Source organism: Numida meleagris, chromosome 2 (assembly GCF_002078875.1).
Source record: "Numida meleagris isolate 19003 breed g44 Domestic line chromosome 2, NumMel1.0, whole genome shotgun sequence".
Taxonomy (NCBI): Eukaryota; Metazoa; Chordata; class Aves; order Galliformes; family Numididae; genus Numida; species Numida meleagris.
Window position 1 is genome coordinate 26,011,826 of NC_034410.1, and position 24,233 is coordinate 26,036,058.

At 37.4% G+C, this 24,233-nt stretch overlaps 1 protein-coding gene and 1 long non-coding RNA gene across 3 annotated transcripts in view; both read left to right on the top strand.

The window, feature by feature from the left end:
- Positions 1–3,873, top strand: part of PHF14 (PHD finger protein 14) — a 168,892-nt gene extending 165,019 nt beyond the window's left edge. Inside the window, exon 20 of one of the 2 annotated variants that reach the window (XM_021385973.1) lies at positions 2,886–3,873. Coding sequence is in view for 1 of the 2 variants with exons in the window: in XM_021385974.1 (XP_021241649.1) it covers positions 2,886–2,960 (75 nt within the window). In the remaining variant the exon portion in view is untranslated. The remainder of the gene's footprint in view (positions 1–2,885) is intronic. The other variant, XM_021385974.1, reaches the window with a different exon arrangement.
- LOC110394367 lies at positions 14,157–23,973 on the top strand. The gene is made up of 4 exons (XR_002435576.1): positions 14,157–14,196; positions 18,753–18,885; positions 21,674–21,797; positions 22,410–23,973. It is a non-coding gene; the product is annotated as an uncharacterized LOC110394367 (long non-coding RNA).

Here is a 24,233-nt window from a genome sequence, read left to right on the forward strand (position 1 = left end):
CCATCTCTTTTGTCCTGACACCGTTGTTCATGGTGTAATGTACAGGTCAGGGAACTGATCTGGATGAAGATGCATGTAACAAAGAAAATATTTTCTCCCTTTGTTAATGCATCCTGTAAGAAAGACGAACCATCTTTCATTTTGCACAAATTACCCATGTTTGGAGATTCTAAGCTCAGATTTCCATTTCAAAATAATATGTGACACTTTCTGCTCTTGGAAAATGGAGATGGGTTAAAAATGCCTCTACAAAAAGCGAAGATATCCAATGCAGAGCATGTTCAGAAAGCTTTTGTAGCTTTCTTTTTTTTTTTCAGAAAGTATCAAAATAACAAAAAGTAACAAGATAACAGCCAGGGCCCTGGATGACTTGCATGTAGAAGTCTGCCCACATAAATCCAGTTTATACTCACCTATATTTTACTGGTTTGAATACGTTTTACCTGGTTGAAGCAGCAGGAGATGAACAAAAGAAAGAACACTGATACTGCAAAATATCCCAAAGCAGATGCTTTTGTCTTTAGTATTCATGCAGAGCAAATCCTAGACTTGCTTTAACTAGTCAGCCATCGTTTCTGCTTCTCAGGAAACACAGCACACTGCAGCTGCTGCTGTAAACTAGGAAATCTGCCAGATAGCAAGTATGACCTTATGAGCAGAAAATTAAAACATTTCAAGTCTACATAAAGCTAGTTTCTATTATAAAACCTTTTTCAGTGGATAAAACCTTCTTCTCCCCAAAAATAGGCCCAGGAAGCTAATGTTCAGCCTAATGCCTGCCCTCCTGTAGTGAAGACAAGGCCCACATCCTTTTCTCTGTAGTCTCTGAAATTTCTGCATCCTTTCTTTATGAGTAGAACCCCTAAACTCCAACTCAGGTGTGCTGGGAAAGAATGACCATGTGGAGTTTACATTGCCTCTATGAAGGAGGAGGACATGGACATTGGAATAACAGCAGGTTATGTGCTAGAGAGGTGAATTACTTGGCACTGAGCTTAGCAGAAGTGCCTTCCATAGGTAACAACCTTCAGAAACATACAGACTTGCTGTTCCATTGTTAACAAGCCTGACCTGAAGGAACCTTGCTGCTTTTCTATAGGAGCCAACAGTTTCTGTAGGTGGCTTTTTTATTCAACGATATTCTTCATCTGCTCTAAATAGGCATCTGAGCTTAGCTACAAATCGCTCCTTAGTTGTTGCCACGGGTGTACTATACATCACGCTCTCTTGAATATATGCTACGCTTGTAATTTCAACAAATCAATAACCTTTGATTTCACACACATGTGTAGACATGTCTTCTCACCCAAACTAGAAGAACAACAGAGGTCACTATGCATTTTAAAGATAACTGAAAAGATGGCAGTACAGGAAGTTAAGAAAAAAGCATTTAGCTGTTAGTGGTCAGTCATGAAAATATTTCTCAGTGCCCACTCTCTCCTGGAAGGGAAGAAGATTTGGAACTAAAATGATTTGAAGTATACACTTCTTTAATAGAACAATGAACTTTTTGAATTTTACTCTAATGCTGTGTAACAGATTATGAGACCACGTTTTTTAATAAGATTTTCTGCTTCTATTCTATTTTGTGATGTTCACGTGATCTTCCTATATGTTTTGTATCTCTGAATCTTTACTATAATTATCTTTACAAAACACTCTTTGATGTAGAGAAAGGAAGACTGGGATGCAAGGAGATTTGCGAAGAATAATGAAGTTGCTGATTTAAAGCAGGAAACTACACCCTTTGCTCCTGGGTCCCACCTAACATCCCTAACATTTCTCTTTCTCAAGTATTGACTACTAAACAGTAGTGTTATAGCAGTCAGAACACTTCTTCTCTCCCAAACATCTATTTGTTTGCTCTCCTTTAAGTTTTAAGAGTGAGGAAGATTCTCTGCATTGTATTGTGAATTAAAATATGAGCAGGAAAACTGGCCATACTTTGAATGTGTGACAGCGGCTGTTCTTGATGTGATGATGGGTTGCAAGTTGCCTTATGAAACAATTTTATCAGACTTCTGTAATTTATATTTGGGAAGTCACAGTTTTGAACTGGATACAAAATAATATCAGTTCCTATGGAAATGGGCTTTATGATGTCACTTCATTTTTTCAGTGTGATCCAGCTAAACCCATCATGAATTATGAGCCCAACTCTTGGAGTTGAAGCTGTAGAATATTGTAAGCATGCTGCTGCCTGACATGCTCATGTTTCCTATTTTAGACCTGACTGATCTTCAGATAACATATGGTGGTACAAGTAATTGGAAAATTGGCAGACCTGTCAAGAAAATATGCTAGATGGGACAAAAATACGATGCTGCAGCACATAAAGTGTCGCTGAAGTTAAATTTACTGTCTTTTATCAAAGGGTGAACTAAACGTATCTGGTCTCAAAAAAATGAAACATTTTTCAATGGCAGATGCTTTTCAAAAGTAATTTTTAGAACAATGATGAAAGTTCTTGCATTTGAAAGTAATTTAGTGGAAACCTCTGGTCAAGAACAAAGGAAAGGTGTGAAGTACTGTCTGCTGCAAACGTTTGAATGTCTTGCTGTCTGTGTAGGGTTTAGTAATTTCTTTATGTAACCAACCTGCAGATTGGTCAGGGCTATAACTGAGATATTTACTTCTTAAATTATTCTTCTACTATGAATGTAGATGATTAGCCTTATTTAAATGTTGAGTGCTTTTATTTTTATTTCAGCTATTGAGCAGAAACAAATGCTTGAATACATGATGTTATTTGCTTATTTTTATACTTATTGGTGAAGAGAAGGATGGCAAAAGTATGTACAAAACTCTATGTATATGCATAAGTATAAAAACTTTTTATACTTCAGTAAATGGATTAATGTTTGGGTTTTCATTTTCTTTTACAGGAAGATGAAAATGAAGCTGAGGCTGAAAATCCATCTCAGGAACTGAATTTGGAACAAAAAAAATCAAAAAAATAGGGGATTGCTGTTCTTGTTTTAAATATTTGCAAGTTGTGTAACAGTGATTATAGTTTCTCATTGTAAAATTAACAACAAAATTCTCAATAAAGTCATTGAAATTTAAATTCATTCTACACTGGGAAATTAATTATGTAGCTCCTGGTGATATTCGTGATTATATTAAAAGCTGAATTATCAGAAGTGAGCACTGTACCAATGAATTCTAAAACCTTTTTGAACATGGTATAGAAAGCTGATGGGTTATTCATCACTAAAAACACTTACTAAGCAAACAGTACATTATTTTTTTTTAATTTTATTTTATTCTACCAAGCAATATTATCCTTAAAGGATAGTTATAAGTCAGACACATTTTGGTATTTCTGAGCAAGAGCTTTGATACTGAAAAGTCAGATATATGTTATGTTCTGAAGTTCTGAAATTTCTTCTGATCAATGGTTAAAACAAGTGTTGCTGGGGATCAGGTGAAGGCAAAGATTTTGTGGTTTGTACAGTATGTTTTCACATATAATTAGTTTTACACCTTTATGCCTTCTGTGATTTCTAATTTATTTCATATTGTGTCATCATTTTCCTCCATGTAAAACTTTTCCATCTTCACATGATCTTTGTCGTTTAATGAATGCCACATTTTTGTCTTGATTGAGCCAACCCACCCAGTTCTAATTCCTTCGTAATGATCTTTGCTTATAAACAGCGTAAAATAACTTCTTCCTGCTTCATCAGATCTTAAGTGAATACTGAAAATCTAAAATAAAAAAAAAATTCTTCCTAAAAAAAACCTTTCTGATTTACTTCTGCTTTTTACTCTGTGTAGATCACTTAAGTGGGATGGTTAGCACAAGAAACTCAGATGTAGGTTTATAGCTGGATATTTTCACTTGTTGCAATACAGAAAACAAGAATATGATTCTGTTTCAGAATTAAAGCTGCACTTGCTCAAGTCCCTTGACGGAAGTTTATCTTGTTCTAGGAGAATTGCTTCTTCTTCTACTGAAAAAGTTTATGTCTTTTCCCAGTCTTCCATATTATTACTGTTACTCTGTATATTGACTGGTTAATCAGATTGTAAATACTATTGACCTTCAATTTTCTTGCATCTGTATAAATTATAGTTTTATAGTTAAAAGGAACATAGCTATGCTCAAACAATATCTTTTATAAATTCTTTTCTGATTCATGAGCTTCAATTATGCGTTCAACAAATTTTAAATTTGGGTTTATGCACCCAAATTATCATACAAAATTAGCAAATATGGTCTCAATTCTTTTTGACTGATAGAGGTCCAATAAAGACTATAAAAAACAGATGAGTTTATTTCCCTTGATTCAGAGCAAATTAAAATTTGCTGCTGAATTGATTTTTTGTATATTCTTGCATTTTTAGACTAATGGTATGAATTTCATCATGCATTTTTTTACTCAGTATTTGAAAGTGTTTTGGACACAATGCACTGGGTGTGTTGATGGCTGCAGTCAGCCTACACTGTTACCCCATGATGATGTTCAGTGTTGTGCCTCAGGAGAACTGAGTTGAAAATGTGGTACAGAATATTGTGCCTTTTATTAAAGGTATGTCCATGCTGCATTCAGAAGCCAACACAGAAAGCAGTCTTGTCTCCTGTAGAATGAAGCTTAAAGTATATCAGAATACGTTCAAAGGCTTAGAGAGATGAGATGAACAAAAGTTTACACAGCTTTAATTTAACTGACTACAGCCATTTTTATGGAGCAGTACGTTCCTTGAATGTAAATACACACAGACACATGTATGTACTTGTGCTCGAGCAGCCAGCTTTAATGTCCTTTTTATTTTATTTTTCCTCCTCCTGTGCTGTCCTTGAATAATAAAAGTCACATGCTGCTCTGAAAGTCTAGATTGAGAGCTATTTGTTTCCCACTCCATCCCTGACAAGAACGACAGTGATGATGGTCCCCAGTTGGGAATCTCAGTTTTCTCGTTTACCCCAGTAATAGCAATTTTAGGGTGGCTTAGGGGATAATCACGTTTTCCATGCTTGAGGAGAAACTGTCATTTTCCTCATATTAAAGCCAATTTACCACTTTCTGGACAGTTCATGATGGATTGCTGTTGTTTTTTTGTTCATTGCTCCATGTTTGCTTTTTCTCTCCTGTGGAATGCCAGTGGCCGATCTGGGATTTTGTGGGACTCCAGTGCTGTTTTATTCTATTACACACAATCACTTCACCCTCAGACATGAGCAAATCTGTCTATTACTACAATTTTTGTTTTTGGAAAGGATTTCTGACCTTTCCACTTCATGGTAGGCCTGCCCCACTCCCCCATCCAAAGCCAGCACTGAGAGGCGTGAGAGCTCTTGGCAGTCACACACAGAACAACCTTTCTAATTTGGAAGAGTGCTTGTTATGTTGTGTCATGGATACACGTGCAGTAGGTTGCAAGTATTTAAGATGGATTTCCTTAGTATAATACCCCATTGCTCTTGTCACACAGGCAGGATTTCCGTTTTGAGTGCTACATGTTTGGCATTAGCTAAAAAAGCAAAGCTGCTTTTGACACAGATGCTAGTCATCTGAAATAGCAGAATCTTAAATGTTGTGCAGTTATAAGGATACTCCATAAAAGGAAATATATCTTGGTATTTTATTTCTACGTATGTGTGTATGTGTGTCTTCCTACTGGTTAAAATGAGGATTCACAGTATACTTGGTATTTTGTTAATGAAATATTGAAATGTATTGCTATGCTGGATTTGTGGTGTTCATTTATGGTTTTTCTCCTGAACAGAGCTGATCATAGTGCATTACAGGCATGAAATGTGATATACAACAGCTAATCCAAGCACAATATTTGTTTTCTGCTCATTAGAGAGCATTGTCATACTTCTACGTTAAGAACATGATTTAAATATGATTATTCATTCTCAGGAGAACCACTGTTTATGCATTCAGAATTTTTAAAGCAAAACAGAATACAATGAAAGACAATTACATCACTTTTCTACTTCTTTGTTATTGCAGTCCCATAAGCCTTCTACCTCTGTGTTGGTTGCTCTGCATCACGCTGCAGAAACTAACTCTCCCTGACATTAGGCTAGATAGGTTTTACTCTCTGGAAAGTGAAGGTTGATTAGAAACAGGCTCTATTTCATATGACCTAAAGAAAACGAGTTTTACATAGCAATGAATAGACAACTTCTCTCACCTATCTAAGACTGTAGTGTGAAATCATAGCAGGTAATAAATGTTTCCCCACAGTGCGTTCAATGTGAATTCTGCAGTGATGCTATCTGGAAAAGGGAGTAAAATGCTGAAGGCAACAGCATGGAAATGCATGCAGCTATGGCATAATTCTGATTTGTTTTAGAAGAACTATTAATTTCCTTGTTACAAAGCCAAGTAAGAGCAACCCTTTAAAACTGTTGAACCATGAAAGCCATTTCCTTACGGGTTTTAAATTTGGGAACAGACTCATGAAATTTATAGCTTTGATGAGATATTCTTTGCCTGCAGTCAAAATGAGAGCCAGATCATTGGTTTCCCAGCATGACACCTATGTATTCTTGTGTGCACTAGATATCATTAAACTCATAATAACACAGCTATCATCACATTAACGTCTAAAAGGTTCAGTGTTGATGTTTGGTTTAAGTCTCTCATTTATACCTACAGCATACTAAACAGCTGAATAAAAACAAAAGCTATACCATACCTATACTGTGCCACCACTCTGCACTTTAACCAAAAATGCAGTCATTTTATGCCTGATCAAATTTTTATTAATTTTGTTCTTGCCAAATCATGTTGTTTTGAAAGAGCTGTAGTGATGAACTAGTAGCACACCAGAAATACAGTCACAAATAATGGTACAGCAAGACCATTTTTTTTCCGGTTCATGCTGTAAAGACAGTAGCAAACAGTGTATACATATTGATTTAATAATTTTACGTTTTAGTATATTATTGAAAGTTTATGTACTATATCTGCCATCTTATGATAGAAGTGTATTGTAAGAAGCCAATGGCACTTTGCTGCCTATATTCCTTCAGGTAAGGTAATGCAGTCTGTAGCATCCTAGCAAGGCACCTGGGATTAGAAGTTATACAAAGAAAAAATTACAGCTGAATGCAATTAATGTCACCAATCTGCTGCATGCTTCTGCTGGTTTCTTCTGGAAATATAAAGTGTATCCCTTTTACAGTATAACATTACCACCAGATTTTACTGTGAATATCTTACCATTTGTACCAAATGAGATTTGCAGAGAGAACTACTGATAGAAATCAGTTTTCTTTCTGCAACGTAACTGAACAGGTGGATAGAGTTTGGAAGAAACAACCTCATTCTCATAGTGGAGCAAAAAAGCTTGAAGAAGAACCAGGATATAAAGGGTAGTAATTTGTGGCTTATAGACAAATTCCTTATTACTGTGATCTGAAAAGCTTTTGCCTGATCAGTGTTAGAGCTTTTATTTCTATAGATGGGAGGTGATGCCCATAGGAATTCTGACTAGAGATAGTTTGCGAGTTGGGACTACAGTGTAAATTGACTCAAAACCAGCCAATTTCAGTGATCTGGAAAGAAAAATATATAGAGACAACTTCAATCTTTAATCATCGGTCTGTTGTGAAGATTTTAAAGGCTACGTGATACAATCATTAGCGAGTGCTTAACACCCTTGGGGAATATGAAACACTAATTAGCTGCTGAGGAAAAAGGATTTATAAAACCTAGACCATAACAGTTATGTTACAAGAAAGACTTTGAGATGTTTTTCTTTTAATTCTTTGAACTGTAAGTCCTGTTTCAATACTTAGTATTTATTTTAAGTATCATTGTTTCAGTCACAAATATCTGATCTTTCTTTACTCAGTGCTGGATGTTTTATTTTGAACATATTGCTACACAATATACTTTATTAAGAAATTAATTAAATCTTTCTGTTAATATTTTAATAGTTAATGTTTTTCATGTCTTTATATACTCGGACAGTCTGAGTCAGCTATGCTGATGTCTCGCTCCAATTTGTAGGAGGGAGAGGGAGGTCTTTTAATATATGTATACCCGATGGCGAGATTAAGACACAGCGGGTCAAATGTTAGCCCGACCAGTTTATTACAAAATCCTAGTTGCTTAGGGAGATGGGGAAGGGAAGGCAGGCGATAGAAAAGGGATAGGAAATAAAAGCAAGGAGTCTTTGTAGAAAGCAAGAGTCACCACCATGGGTCCAGCATTGTTTGTAGTGCAGATGTTGATCTTTGGAGTGTCAGCTTTTGGCTTTGGGATCTCAGCAGAAGCTCCATTGTTCCTATCTTCCGGTCCTTGCCAGCAGACAAGAGTGAGCAGGGAGGTGCCCACCTGCTTCCTGTTTTTCACAGGGTACGATGGTATCATTCCCCAGTCTCCCATACCAAGCTGGAGTTATTTGGTCACAGGCCAGATCTTCCACTAGTGAACACTCCTGAGCCCTCTCTTCCTGAGGCAAACAGCTCAGAAGGAAATGCTTTTGAATGTCCATAAGGTGATGTTGATTGCCATATGGCAAAAGCCAGTACTCGCCTCCTCAATAAGTCAGTTAGAGTCTTATCACAAAAGATACCTCAGAAAGCAAGCTTTGAGCCAAGAAAAAAAAAAGAAGGGTTCAGACAAAGGCCTGTAATCCAGCTGAGTATCAGCTCAGTACTTCCAACAGAGTTTGACCAAGGTGAGAGCATGAACAAGAGTGAATTCTCTGTACTGTGACAAGACAGAGATGATGATGAAGGCTTGGGATCATCAGATGAGTTAGCAGAAGTAGCAATAGTCCTTTAGACTGAGTAAGTAAGTTTTTCCATTAATAATTTTAATTGACAACTAGATCTTTAGAGCCGCGTTTTCTAGCTATCATTGATAATCTGGTCAGATTTTGCCATCTATAACTGGGTAGGAATTCTAAGCTTGTTTGATGTAGACATATCAGGCTTGTTATTATTTCATATTTCCTGAAGGCTGGAGTTCTGTGTAGCATTAGTCTCTGATGCTGTCTAGAGTCTCAACTAAAGATAGTGTCTTACTAAAGAAAGAAGAGTACACAAAACTCATTCATTGCTTAGTTGTTGCTCTTTGAACAACCTTAAGTACAAATTTATGACCAACCACTCCACTTCTGCCCCATAGCCTGAGACTGTCCTCTTTTCAAAGATTTCTTCTTGCCTTGGCATGCTGCCACCACTGAAATCATGTAGGCCCACTTGATTTAGATTCCCCTACTGTAGTAAAGATGATAGTTTCAAGTATTTTCTGAGAGGACTCCAGGACGGAAGTAATTTCCCACTTGCTTGTTAACCTTCAGAGAAGAGAGGAGTTTTGCAGTAGAGTAAAATGTAGTGTCACTAGAGCCTGAGAGGATGCTGAAGGTGTTCATCTTATAACAATGAAAATAACTTCATGGAATAATGAATTACTAAGTGATTTTCTCAGTAGTATCAATCGTGTTCTTGTTTGAGCAGTTAGATTCTTGGGTAGAAGTTTTAGATGATTTTAAAGCTAAATATTTATTACTTTAGTTATGCCTAGTTACATGTAGACATAGCACAACAAAGTTCAAGTCCTGTTCCTTCTACTGCTTCATGAGTTAGAGCTCTTGGCTATTATTGTTATTTTTTTAATATACGGTAAAACTGTACGAGAATAAGTCAGTCTTCATTCTAACTTAAATACACCTAGCAAGGGTTTGGCTCCAGCCTATGATATACTTCTTGGCAGTACGGGTAGACTTTATTGTTTGGTACAGTTACTTTGCAAAGCCTTAGAAATGCTCATAATTAGCTCTACAAGATTTGTGATAGAGAAAGGAACAACCTGTTAAAGAATTTGAATAAAATAGGGACAACAATGATCAGAAATTATCTCTAGAAAAATGATCAGGTTAGACATGTAATTTTTAATTTTAGTATTTTATTTCTAATATTTTAATTGTTAGCACAAGATCAAGTGGCACATCAAACTCTAATAACTTTCACCAGTAAACATGTCAGTACTACCTCATTATTTAAAATCTCATTGTCTAAGAATCTCAAAATGTAACTAACACGTGGAAGGAAAAAATACAACAGCTTCCTCTAGAACATATGCTGAACAGATCTGTAGAGTGCAAATAGTTTACTGTTGAAGTCACCTAGGACTGTGAAGGAAAATAAATGAATGTATCCCAGGCTTTATTTCAAAAATGGAAGCATGCACATATTTTTAAATTTTTCATTTTCTTTAGAAAAAATAGCCTCTTGTTTCTACCACATATGGTAAAAATGAAGGAAAATTAGTCGTGCCATTAGCTTGTTTCAAGTATATGTATTTGTACAGATATCTGAATACAGTCTAGAAATTTAGTTCAGTTGGTAGAAAATGGTGTTTTTTCAAATATTAAATTACATTCAGCTCATGTAGTATGTAGAATGAGAAGAGTATGGTTTTCTAATACCATACTACAGCTTTGCTGTTTTGAAATCTCACAGGAAAAGACCAAAAAGACTAAACAGTTGAGCATACCGGTAGAACCTGCTTTAGCAGAGGAGTTGGACTTGATCTCTAGAGTCTCTCTCAACCCCCTACAATTCTGTCGTTCTCTGAGGCTGTGTGTGGTGTGTTTCAGCAACAGTGCTATCCCAGCTACTGTGACATGCAAGCTTTTATTCATTGTTGGCAAAAATGTATAGCTAATGGTAATGCCTGTGTTTTGTAGCTGAGAATTTGCTTTATCAAATAGTGTCACTGTGCTCTTCGTATCTGTTGTAATTTCCGTGGAAGTAAATAGGAGGCTACTTTGGAGTGAACTATGTAGTTTTAGGTCACAGACCTAATATATGTCTTTTAATACTTGATACCAAATCTGTTTGAAGAAGCTGCTTTTCTAACTCTCTATATCAATGAAATATAGTATTTTTATATATATATAAATCTTGTTTCTTTTGCTTTCATAGATACATATGTATCTATGACTGCATAAACGCAGTCTCCATTCTTATAAGAGAAAACCTTCATTCACCTGATCTGATCTCAAGCTGACCCTCTTTTGAGTAGGAGCCTCAACTGGAGACCTTCTGAGCCGCCTTCCAGTCTGCATTATTGTATAATTCTGCAATAATCATTTCATGTTTATATACTTAACAGCTTGTGTGTACAAATAGAAAGGGGAAAAAGAATGCTTTGCTCATAAGCTCCAAATCTATCTGTTTTCCCCTTGAGAATATGAGGGAAATGTCACTTCCCACTGCATAACTGTAAGCTTCATGCTGCATCCTGTTTCCCAACTTTGAGCAGAATCCAGGCATTGCCTTGGGGTCTGGGTGCCAAAGAAAGCTCTTGGGGTTCACATTGACGCTACATTTTAAAATAAAACTCTGTGCAGATGTTCATTCTCTAAAAATGACTTCTACTACTCTCTTTCTGTGCTTCAGCAGTCTGGGTATTTTGATTATTTTTATTCCTTCAGAAATGTATGACAATAGAAATAGGTTGGTTTTTGTTTGTTTTAAATATATATTTATTCTCTCCATAAATTTTCAACAACTTAGATATATACAGACTTAGTTGCTATGATGAAGTATCTGTGTAGCATATCCTCAAAACTATTCATTTTCTCATTAGGGTGTTCCTCAGGAATTCAATTCTAGTCATTTAAAATTTCAGCTTTTAATTGAGGACCACTTCTCTCATGGCTTTTCTCCTGAAACAAGGAATATTCTCTCACTTTCTTTTTATTTCAACTGGGGCTTCCGTCACCAAAGTTACTGTCAGACATCTAGTGTTTCTTGTAATTTACTCCTTACCCAGACCACATTTTTGAGTGCCACTATGAGATCTCCATTACTTTTTTACAAGGGAGGATAAGCCATTTTTACAAATTAGGTATTATGATTTTTTTGTTGCTCTTGTCTCCTCTTTATTATATCCCTTGTCTTGCTCAAGCTGACGCAATTAAATGTCACTGAGTTCTGACAGAGACAAGAAAATTAAGGACCATTTTATTCCTATTCTTAGGAATAAAATTGTGCTCTTCTGCGCACAGGTACTGCTCCACTGACCACCAGTTCTGTACCTCTGGAAAGTGACTTACCTCTGGACTTTATCAAAAACCACACAAGCTTGAACTTGCAAGATGATACACACATGGTATTTCTAAAAAATAGTGAAGAAATCTTCAAAATATATACTGGAAAGAATTTGTAGTTTTGAGTTTATGGCCAGAGAACACTGATAAGGGTATACTTTTCTTGTGTTCCTCTTTTGTTGTTCTTTCGTCAAGATAATTATTTTTTCATATCTTTATATCTCACCATAGATGAAGTATTTGATAATTACCAATAAAAAGAATTTTTGATAGAAAATAATGTTTTAATCAGTGTTTTACTCTGATAGGTAGCATTGGCTGAAGCATTTCCCTTGCCTATCCTTTTCTTCATAAGAGTGAATGTAAGCTTTTGTTCTGTAAAGAGCTGCCTCTCTCACCCTGTGCACATGCTGTGTTGAAACTGCTGGCTGCAGAGCCCTTCTACTAGCTGTCACTATTCTCTGCCTTTGTGGAGGTTCTTGCTTAGTGTTTCATTAAATCTATGTAACGCAAATACTCTGTTAGAAATATAACCATCCCAAAATATAATCTACAGTGTTTCTATGAAGACTTGTGAGCTAATTTTGTCTAGGAAGGAAGGAAGAAAAAGAATAACTGTCATAAAATTGTATGTGCTGCTTTAGGGTAAATCTTGCATTGTCTCCTTTTAAACTAAGATGTGTTCATCTTTTGACAATCATTCATTTGAGAGTTCATGTGTATAACATCTTAATGAAGCCTAAGGTTTTAGCGTTTGTTAAAGAACAGCAGTAAGGCATAAGGTGGTAATTCTCCAGTGAAGCTCTAGCCTCAGAAGCTCTGATTCAGCTGAGGCTTCCTGACATCTTTCCCTTGGGTCAGGTCAAATGAGACTAAAAGCATTGCACATGTCACATATGGAGGGCTTTTGAAGACAGAAGTGACATTTATTTACAGCCCTTTGGTGCCTGGCTTATCTTTGAAGCACTATTGACTACCTCACGAGGAGGAAGCTGTATATTCTTCGCCTCCTGCCAGCACAAGGTAAGTTATGTGAGCACAGGTAATGGAAGTAATGAATTTGGGGGAAAACAGAGCCATGGGTGAAGTCCAGTACAACAGACACTAATATCAAGAAAGGTGCAGTGATAAAAAAAAAACAAAAAACAAACAAACAAACAAAAAAAAAAAACAGGTAACATTCAAAGCTGCCAAAAACTCTTTGGAGTTCAACCTGTGCTAGCATGGCAAGCAGTGGAACCTTTCATATGACAGATTATTATATAAACTGTCTTGTTTTGCAATACTAAATTATTCTATATCATGTCCTATGAAAAAGATAATTTGCTGTGGCATTGTTAGTACATCACCATGGCAGAATGGTTCTAGGGACCTGTGGGTAGTCATTTTGCAGGCTTTACTTAGCAAACCACTGCTTTATCACAACATGCTGAGCAACAACATCATTAGGAAACCAGGCATCCTGTCCCCCTCCTACTTCCTCCCACTCACCTGTCTTACTATGTAAATACTATGCTCATGGGTAATCATCCCTACCCTAACAATGATACTCCACTCACACGGTACAGTTTTAATCCCCAGTTCATCAGCCATAAGCCAGTTCTCATGCTTGCTCCTGCTCTATTCTTATCTGCTCTGCTATATTGTTAGCAGCGTAGTGTTTATGCTGAACAGTTGTATTAGGCATGCTAAAGCAGTTGGGGCTGGGACAGAGCACCACCACCGTCCATCCCCTCTGCCCTTCTCTTGCCACTCTTCTCCCTGCACCTGGTGGTCTGTTCCTGACAGAGCCCGCTATTTCCTCTGAGACAAAACACCAGTTTTGTAATCACTTGAAAGAGTACTGAGCTGACAGTTATGGGCAACAATTTTCATCTCCAGCCAATTTATTGCTAATTTATTAACTTCTGTTAAGTAACATTGGTTAGATAAAACATATTGGCTCTGATTCAGCAGAGGCTGCATTCCTTAGTGTAGTGGAAATGCTAAATCATGGCCTGAAACAGTGATTGAGCAGCTGGTGGGAAGGCAGGGCCAACCCAGGGGAGCTCAGGTGCATGCAATGGAGCCAGGATCCACCCCTTCCCAGATCTCGTGTAAGGGTTGGCAGTGGAGGTGAGGGTATTTCAGTGGAGATCCCTGCCTACCTGAGGCCTTCCAAAGGTTAGCAGTTTTTCTTCCTTTATTTCTATGTCCATGGCTGCTGCTTGTTGTTATTTGCTGTAGTCCAGGATTTTGCCACTCTGCTATTATTGCTGTACTTTCCATCACATTATGGCATTACACTTCCCTGTATGTTTTACATATTTAAAGAAATCAGTTCTCTCAGTAGAGGAGACATGCACAGTCATAAATTCTTTATTCAATGATAGCCTTTGAATTCATATTACTGTAGTGATCTCCACGCTATTCTGTTCTTGCTTCTGAATTTGCAAAGCCTTTTCTGCTATGGACTACTCTGAAGTAGAGACAAACTATTTCATTCCCAGTTTCCCTAAGCTGGAAGTGGTTTGCAGTGCTAACAAGTATCTACATAGACTTAAGTGTTCTTGAATTCACAGTAATGGGACTGTACATGAGCTTACACAAAAATGTGTGCATGTGACCATCTCCTTGATTTCTGTTTAACTTCATGCCACAGAAGATGTTAGATTGTTTTATTTTTAAAGCATATTACAGAGTGATTTAATTTGTAGTAGGAGCTAGAACTTCAGTTTCCACTTTGAAAAACTTCTTAATTTATTCATATGGTTGTCTTTATAAGGAAACATGAGCTAACAGAGAAGTTCTGCTTTTGTAGAGGTTCTAATGCAGTGCTCCAGTAGTGATAAAAACAAACATACTTCATAGCATCCTAGACAGTGAATATTCATTTTAAAAAGATTTCAGAAGGCGGTCAAATTACATTTATGTCATAAAATGAAGTTCTACTATGATAAACTCTAATAAAATAACGATATCCATTTGGCATAAATGGTAACTTAAAACTCTTGCTGTTTATCATCTTAACTTCGCTAATTGAAGGAAATGGTTTGTATGTCCTTTATAGGATATACAGAGGACATTTGTATTACAAGGTAGATTGTAGTGGCTGTTGAAGAATAAACAGGAAAATAATTCTTCTGCATTTAAAGACTAGCTCTTCTATTTATTCTTCTTATGTAAAACCTAATCCAACCTGTCGATTCAGCTTATATTTATGGCAAAAATATAGATTAAAAAACCTGACAAAGTTATTTTTGTATGCTAATTATGCACTGTGACCAAACAGCTGCATGTAACTAAGGACAGAATAAGTTGTCTCTCTGGCTAATTTACTTATATTTATTACACCTGTCCATAGGAGTCCCTGTGGAACAATAGGGCCACAACTATGAGAAATGGCATACTACAAATATTCAGTTTGTTTAGCATATTAGTTCACAAGAAGAAATAATAATGTGAGAATAGAATGGATTGATGAGCCAAGGTAAACTGTATGAATTTCAATAGGGCCAAGTGTTGGGTCCTGCATTTTGGTCACAACATCCCCAGGCAACCCTACAGGCCTGGGGAGGAGTGGCTGGAAAGCTGCCTGACGGAAAGGGACCTTGGTGTGCTGATGGAAAGTTGGCTGAATGTGAGCCAGCAGTGTGCCCAGGTGGCCAAGAAGGCCAGTGGCATCTTGGCTTGTATCAGGAATGATGTGGTGAGCAGGACTAGGGAAGTAATCCTGCCCCTGTACTCGGTACTGGTGAGGCCCCACCTCGAGTACTGTGTTCAGTTTTGGGCACCTCAGTACAGAAAGGACATTGAGGTGCTGGAGCAGGTCCAAAGAAGGGCAACAAGGCTGGTGAAGGGCGTGGAGAATATGCCCTATGAAAAGAGACTAAAGGAACTGGGGCTGTTTAGTCTGGGGAAGAGGAGGCTGAGGGGAGACCTCATTGCTCTCTTCAAAGACCTGAAAGGTGATTGCAGTGAGAGCGGGGTTGGTCTCTTCTCACTGGTGACAGGACAAGGGAAAATTGCCTCAAGTTGCATCAGGGGAGGTTTAGGTTGGGTATCAGGAGAAACTTTTCTTCACAGAAAGGGTTGTTAAGCACTGGAATAGGCTCCCCAGGGAGGTGGCTGAGTCACTATCCCTGAATGTGTTTAAAAACCATTTGGATGTGGTGCTCAGGGACATGATTTAGTGGTGGGTTGTTAGGGTAGTATGGTTAGGTTGCAGTTGGACTTGGAGATCTTGAAGGTCTTTTCCAACCTGAGCAATTCTATGAGAACTTTGCTTTGCATAAGACATTGAGGAAACAGCATGTTTCTTAGTGTGATTCTGATTTTATTTTTTGCAGTGTTCTCATTTAAAAAATTACTTGAATCCTCTATTTTGGCATTAGGCATTTCTTAATTGTATCAGCCACTAAACAAAATAATTTTTCTTTCCATAAAGAGAATTCAGCAGAGAATGTTAATAGGATCAAGTATTAAACAAAAACATTTTGAATTCCATACTGCCACTATATAACTCAGCAGGAAAGCTCTTATCACGGAACTACCTTTTGTACTTGCTAATTGCTATACCGCTTCCCTGAACCTCATCTTGACTAAGGTCTAAGTTACTGGCAGACAGGTTGACTCTGAGTGAAAGCTCAAATAAAGGATATTTTGTTACCAAAAACTGGTGGAGTATAGTTCACAATCTCAAGATATGTATTGTGCTATTGATATTCAACCTTGTGCACACATACTGTAATTAGACTTGTAAATATTCTCTAGTGATGCTTACTCACTTATTAACTACTTGGAATAGCATTAACAGCCACATTAAGGAGCATATGAAAGCATGCAGTCAGATCTTGAATATCAAATGGTGAAATAAATCCCTTTATTTGAATGCACGACAGGGCAATCTATTTTTCTATCACTAACATATAAGAAATTCAAACAAGCGTAGAGTTAAACTCTGAAGATTATTAACTTGTAAAGGTCTTTCTATCAGATTGTGTAGAATCACCAAGGTTGGAAAAGACCTCCAAGATCATCCAGTTCAACTCTCCACCTATGATCAGTATGTCCCACTAAAACATGTAAATGTTTCTTGAACACCTCCAGGGGCAGTGACTCCACCACTCCCCTGAGCAGCCCGTTCCAGCATGTGACCACTCTTTCGGAGAAGTATTTCTTAACATCCAGCCTGAATTTCCCCTAGCACGACTTCAGTTCATTCCCTCTAGTCTTATCACTAGTTGCACAGGGCAAGAGGCCAACACCCACCTTGCCACAACCTCCCTTCAGGTAGTTGTGGAGAGTGATAGGGTCTCCCCTGTGCCTCCTATTCTCCAGATTAGATAATTCCAGCTCCCTCAGCTGCTCCTCATGTGTCTTGTGCTCCAGACCACTCACCAGCTTTGTTGCCCTTCTCTGAACATGCGCCAGGGCCTCCATGTCTTTCTTGTACTGAGGGGCCCCAAACTTGAACACAGTACTCAAGGTTGTAGGCAGTCCATTTTCTTTGCTCTGCTCTTTGTGCACGTCAAATCCTGCACAAAGCACAGATTGGGTCCAGGCTGTTACTGAAGCATGTACTGATTCAATTACGTTGTTGTATTCTTGCACAAGAGATACAATATCATATGAGGATTTGATAAGGAGAGGGTGTCTTCTGGCACCATTTCTTCAGGTGATTCTGATGAGTTTTCCTTGCTCTCCTCAACATTTCAATGTGTTTCTCCCATTAGTTATGTATGACCACCTGCAACCTTCCCTGTTTTGTTTTGGCTTATAAGATGCTTTCCTCCAAGTAGCTAAAATTATATGTTCCCTGTAATTTTAGTGTCTTGGCACTTAGACTTACCTGAAGTATTGCACAGCTTACTAAATGAGATTTTCTCATTTGGATTTTTATGGTTTTGGAGAGCTTCAGCTCTATTCTAAATGGAGAGTTCAGGTAGAAAATTAGGGAAGTTTCTGCAGTCAGGTTATATCTAGGGGCTAGTCAATACAAACTGTCAAGATATACAGCTAGGGAGGTGGTTGAGTCACTGTCCCTGGAGGTGTTCAAGAAACATTTAGATATAGTGTTGAGAGACATGTTTTAGTGGGGTTATTGGTTGTAGGTGGATGGTTGGATTGGATGATCTTGTAGGTCTTTTCCAACCTAGCTAATTCTGTGATTCTACTAATATTAATTAAGCAATGTTAATTAAGTGACTACCTAATTGGATATGGGACAATGAGGCTTCATTTGTAATATGACAACTGGGCTCTTTGAAAATGCAACAAAGTGCACAAGACCTGTACTCTGGGAAAGGTGTGTTTTGGGTGGAGAGCTTTCTTCAGCTGCTTAGCATCAGAGCCCCAGACACATCTTCTCAAAGGCTGGAGAAACTGGTTGATCTACCCTTAATGACTGATAGTAGGAGAAATCTTTTGATATGTCTCTTTGGAGTATAAATCTGATAAATAACAGTACATCATGTTTTAATGGTTAAGAGAATTTTCCTGTTAGGTAAAAGTTTTATTTTCTGCCTGTTGTTTAATCTTGGCAATAAATTATTGCTTATTGGAAAAATAAATAGAATATTACTGCTGAACTCCTCCTCTGACTAGAACATTGCCACTACCTTTCTCCTTGTTTCACTGATCCTTAAATGACTATTTTAATATGATAAAGGGTTTTTAGGAGAGCTTATGTATGTACTGCTTAATTTCTGTTTAATCAGTAAGCGTTTTCTACTTTGAAGGCTGGACTTTCTGCACCACTAATGTGATCAAAAAGATGGTTAATGTGAAGTTTCATGAGCAGCTAGAGAAATCTTACTCAAGTTACACTGTTTGGCTTTGGTCATCTCGTACACAAACCACTGAATTGTGAAGGTATGTTTTGATGTGTCTTGAGCATGGATATCTGTCAGTGTAGCCACATCAAGTCTTTCCTCCGCTGCTAACACTGCACTGACCCATGGTGATATTTTTTTTATCCAACCTTTGTAGTTTTGAATGGGTTTGTCTGGTACTGTTTAAGCTTGCTTATATCTTGTTTGTTGCTGTGTTTCAGGGCAGCTTTGAAGAACAGACGCACGTGTACCAAATAGATAGATACTTTAGTAAATGCTTAGAACAGGCTGTATTTTCATCCTCGGTTAGAAAGCTTCGCTGGATAGCATCTAATTCATAACACAAAACAGCATTCCATGTGCTGAGGGTTTTATATAGGTATGGATTTGTTCCTATGGACTGGATCCTTTTCTTCCCCCAGAGAATAAGTTGTAAGATAGGTATTTTAAGGCTATTATAACTTGTTTCATTTGCCATCTTTTTTTATCCAATTCTTGAGTATGACTGTAGGTACAAATTAGTTAAATTCCTCCCCTCATGTATACAAAATACTTTTCTATTACCACAGACTGTCAGTCCAAGCACAAGCATTTGGTTTGTCTTACTTACATAAATTTAACATACTGAGTTTCATTGGATAACTGAACCTCCAAAGTGGCTTCTGATATTTGCAGATATGACTAGGGCTCAGAGTAGAAGTATTTAAGTAACGTATGAAGTGTTTTGCCATGTGCAGGCTCTTAGCCGTTCAGGGATTTAAATGATAGGCAGCTTGTTAACTTAATTGCATTTTAAAAAATTATATTAGTTTTAACAGAGCATTGATTTTTGCATACCATCTGAATCATTGGAGGAGTGCAGTTTAAGTGAACATTTGCACAGCCTTCCTAGGCATGAGTCTTTTGAGATAACACACCTAGAAACAAGGAGAGCTATGTTTCAAAACAACATTGGCACAGAGGGGTGAGGGATTACTGTGAGTGATATTGCCAAGATCGTTTCAACAGCATGAAAACAGCTGATAAACACTGTGGAAAAAACTGCAGTCCCCAGTTCATGGAGGCCTGCTTGTCCAGATAGGCTTGAACAGCTGCCAGTGGGTGAATCAGATGTCGCTTGGGTTTGCGCACGAGGAGGAGACAATCTGTTCCAGCAGCGCTGGAGCCTGAAAAGAGGGAATGAATCAACAGGAAGAGACTCCACACACAATGTCCTTTTCATGTTACCAGGAAAACCAGTTTTATGCCAAATTACTCTGGGATCAGGATTGTGCCATTTACCTTATTGGAAAGCAATAGCTCCCTTTATCAGTCTGTACAGTACTCATTTTTATTCCCATCTTTCCTTTAAAGAAAAGGATACGGTTTCCTTGAGAATAGTGTTGAATTGGGTTTTCATTCTATGAGAGTGTGCAACTGTTGACAAATAATTCTATTTGCAGGCACTTAAATCACTGTTGTTTTCATGATAAGGAGAATTTACATTTTTTTTTTAATTATTAGAAATTTTAAGGGTTGCAGGTTCTGTTCTGCCCCTTGGGTGCTGTCTGCCCCCCTTATAAAATGCCAAATTAAAGAGAGCAAAACAAATTAATCTCAATTCTGTTGTCTGAAGCTTTGTTTCCTCCCCAGAAACATACACATGTGTATGCAGACACAGGCACTGTCACTCTGAAAGGTGATTTTTGTCATTTGAAGGGCTACAAATAGATTGAATTATTCAAAATGTCTGCTAGGGGACCCAGTAAGCTTTTGTGTTCAGTACTGGATCTTTACTGTATTCATTCCTTAGCTCTAACTCTTCATCTTTTCTGTAGAGGTTTACCTTAAATGATTTTCAGGACTCTTAAACGTATTCATTAATTTTCTCCAAAGCTGACCTTTAAATAATGGTTGCTTTCTCTTAATCTCTCTGTAAAATTTGTATGTTGGGTCCAGTCACAAAAGAAGTACTTTGAATAATCTATTCTGCCAGTCAGTGAAAAGCCGTCCCTGGGTTTAAGTTTCTGAGGGGAAAGGTTATCGCATGGTGAAAACTTTACACTTGATATTAAGCAAGTGGTGTCTGTAAGAAAGCAGCTGGGATGGAAGATAATGATTCCTGAACAGGTAGACATGGCACAATGAGAATTTCTTGTCTCACTGCAGTTCTCTCTTATCCATTCCCAATATCCATCTTTTTAAACAAATTTGTTGTTCCAAGTAGGCTATTTGCAACTCAGAAAAATTGCTATCAGAGCAGAATTGAATGTTAATTAAAAGAAAGGAATATGACACCAAATTAGTCCCTTTACATATTTTGCAGAGTACTTTTTTTCTCACAGTGAGATCACTTTCATAACATCATGTCTTGCCTCTCCTAATAATTGTACCTCACCCCATGCAGCACTTCTCAAATGTGTTGTAAGTGTTCCCTATGCTATCCTTTCTATGCGTATTTTGTCTCTGATGTTAATTTGAACCATAAATATTTGAAAAGACGTAAGTTAAAAGAAAAAATCCATGATGATGTTTGCTGTCTTCATAATATTTAAAGACACTGGTCTGAAATGGCCATGGCAAAGTTCTAGAAAACAAATCATCATAATATTTATTACAGAACTGTCTCCTTTATAATTATTATTGTTATTGATATTGCTGTGAGCATTGTATTATTGTAGCCTTGTTCTTATTAGATGGAAGCCTCTTTTAAACATGCAGGAAAATTTTCTAGGTTTTTTGCTAAGTCCATAAAATGTTATGGTGTGTTAGGGCTTGGCTGCACAGAGTCTTCCTGTGTCTTCCACATTATTATTCTGCCCAGCAGTTGTAGCTTCTCTTTTGGACAGGAGCAACAGAGCCCTTCTGCAGCATTGAACTGTGGGTGCATTCTGCCCTGGACACGGAGAGTGGGACATATACATCAAACAGCCGAGCACAGTGACCACGTTGCTCTCTTGCCTGCAGGCATGAGTGAGTACAGCAATAGCAAAATTATGCCCCCTACAGCCTCCAACTCTGAGGTCTCAAAAGCATATGGGTCGCACACAAGGGACAGAACAGCAATTGCTTACTGTTTCTGGCTTCAGACCTTCTGTGTCTCTCTCGTGACTCCAAAGGCTACCGTGAAAAGCTGAATCTCCTTTAAAGTTACATCTTCACACTGTTATCCAATGTTAAGCAATTATTATGAATTTGGAACCTCTGCATAAAGGGATATCACTGGCACGTTAAAAAATGCACATTCCTTTATTGCTACAGCTTTTTAAAAATTTTCTTAGAAATAAGCTCCCAGAGGCTTTACCAGAGTTCATAATTGAATATTCATTAATTCTGTGTCTCAAAATTAGGTTTACTTGTTCCAGTTTTGAGATTTCACAATACAGATGCTGTGACATCAACTGCCCAGACCTCAAGAGCAGTTCTGCCCCAGCTGGCTCAGTACAGCCTGTGTGGGATGTCTTACTAGCTTGGAGCCAAACGCACTAAGTTATACGTAGCTCTGCTAGCTCTGACTGTTCTTAGCTGGATAACAGCAGTAATAATAATAACAGTAATAATGTGAACTTTATTGCTTTGTGGCAGGGGGACCAGACTGATTGTGAATCCTGGAAGGTTTCTCTGGATTTCCCCCAGCATGCTCCTCATTGCCAGCAGCAAAGACTGCAGCTCAGACTGTGCACTGTCTTGTTGGTGGCAGGTTATATCCAGAGAGACTTTTGTGTAAAGCTGTCCCCAGAACTGTGGACCTTAAGGTCAGAGACAGTTTAAGCCTCAGGAGTACCAGGAATGCTTCCAAGCTCAGCACTTACAAAAAGTTAACAACTTATTCAGATTTCCTAGCTAGAAATATTTATGATTGTAATCAGAGACATATTGTGGATATAAAGCTTCACACAGTTTTCTGTAGGTTGGTTTGGAAGTTTACGAAGGAAGAAGTATCCAAGAAAGGGATTATACAAAATATTCTGACCCACAGAAAGGTCAGTGCTGACATTCTTGTGACTGTTCTTGCACACCAATGCAGTCAACTGTTAGCAGAGCTGACCAAATGTCATTTTCTTTTCATAAAACAGTGAGACTGGGTAATCTGTTGTACTTTCTCAATTAGTTGTAATGAGAGACATTTAACTACATTATTGGGGAACTAATATAATTATTGGATACTATGTTGAAAAATTCATAATGATTTGAAGCTGCTGGCAGCATTTAATGAGATTTCCTGTTTTGCTTTCATTCATTCAAGTATGTCCTTTAGCAGTCAGATTTGGTAAAGGTTGAAATATATTGGCATGAAGGAGTTCCTTAAGAGTAAAATTCACATATAGTGGGGTCTATTTATATCCCAAACCTAATCTGAGCCTAATTATTATGGAAAATCTTTTTTTGGCTTCCTTTTGTTCATCTTTTTCCTAGTAATGTTTCTGATGTAAATGATGAGAAAACTGTGTTTCTCCTGATATCAGATTGCTGTTTAATCTGCAAATACATTATGAAAGAAAAAACATAAAGCTCTACTGGGGGGTTTTAATACTTAAAACCTGTTATTGAATAGAAAAAAAAAAAAAAGACAAACTTAAACAAAAAAAATCCACAATATTTGTTGAATACACTCTTGGTTTTAGGTTCCAAGTACAGCTAGAGACTATATAATGCTATAGGACAAACTTCAAAACTTCATTTAAATAGAATAGTAACCTGAAACAAAAATATATTTATCCTACTCTCTTAGGAAAATGACTCGTGAGGAATAAAAGTTGTCTGTAGTTTTAAGTAAGCTGTGTCTTTTAGCGTAACTCTGAAATCATTATTTTTATGCTGTATAATATGACCCAAATATTGTATTTTCGTCAGCATGTCTAATAGGTTGCTCAATACCCTTGCTCTGTACAGGTCATTGAGCCCATTCATGTTCAATGATATACAGTATGAATGTTCATGGGTAGTTTGATTATATCTTTAATAGTAGGTGAAGGAAATGGCATGGGTTTATTTTTTGACCTTCTAGAAGTGTTTTCCCAGCTGAGTGAATTGCACTTCTGTCCTGATCAATGGAAAAAGAAGTTCTGGAGAAGAAAATGTTTAATTACTGCAGATAAACCTCCAAGAGCTGCCCGGTCTTTTCCTGTGATTACCATTATAAAGTGAATTAAAGGAACACTTGTTTTAGATAAATTATTGTATGAAGTGAAAGGTCACTGTGAGTGTTTTCCTCTCACTTCTGAGTTCTTGGATTAGTTTATGCTGTTCTAATGACCTCATCTCTGCCCTCAATGCAAAATACATTTAACGATGTTAAGTCATTCTCATCAGGGCTCTTAGCTTGATCCTAAATGAAAGATCATAAGTACTGTATACTAAAAATTACGCCAGTGGACATTAAAAATATTTAAAATTGACAATTCTACT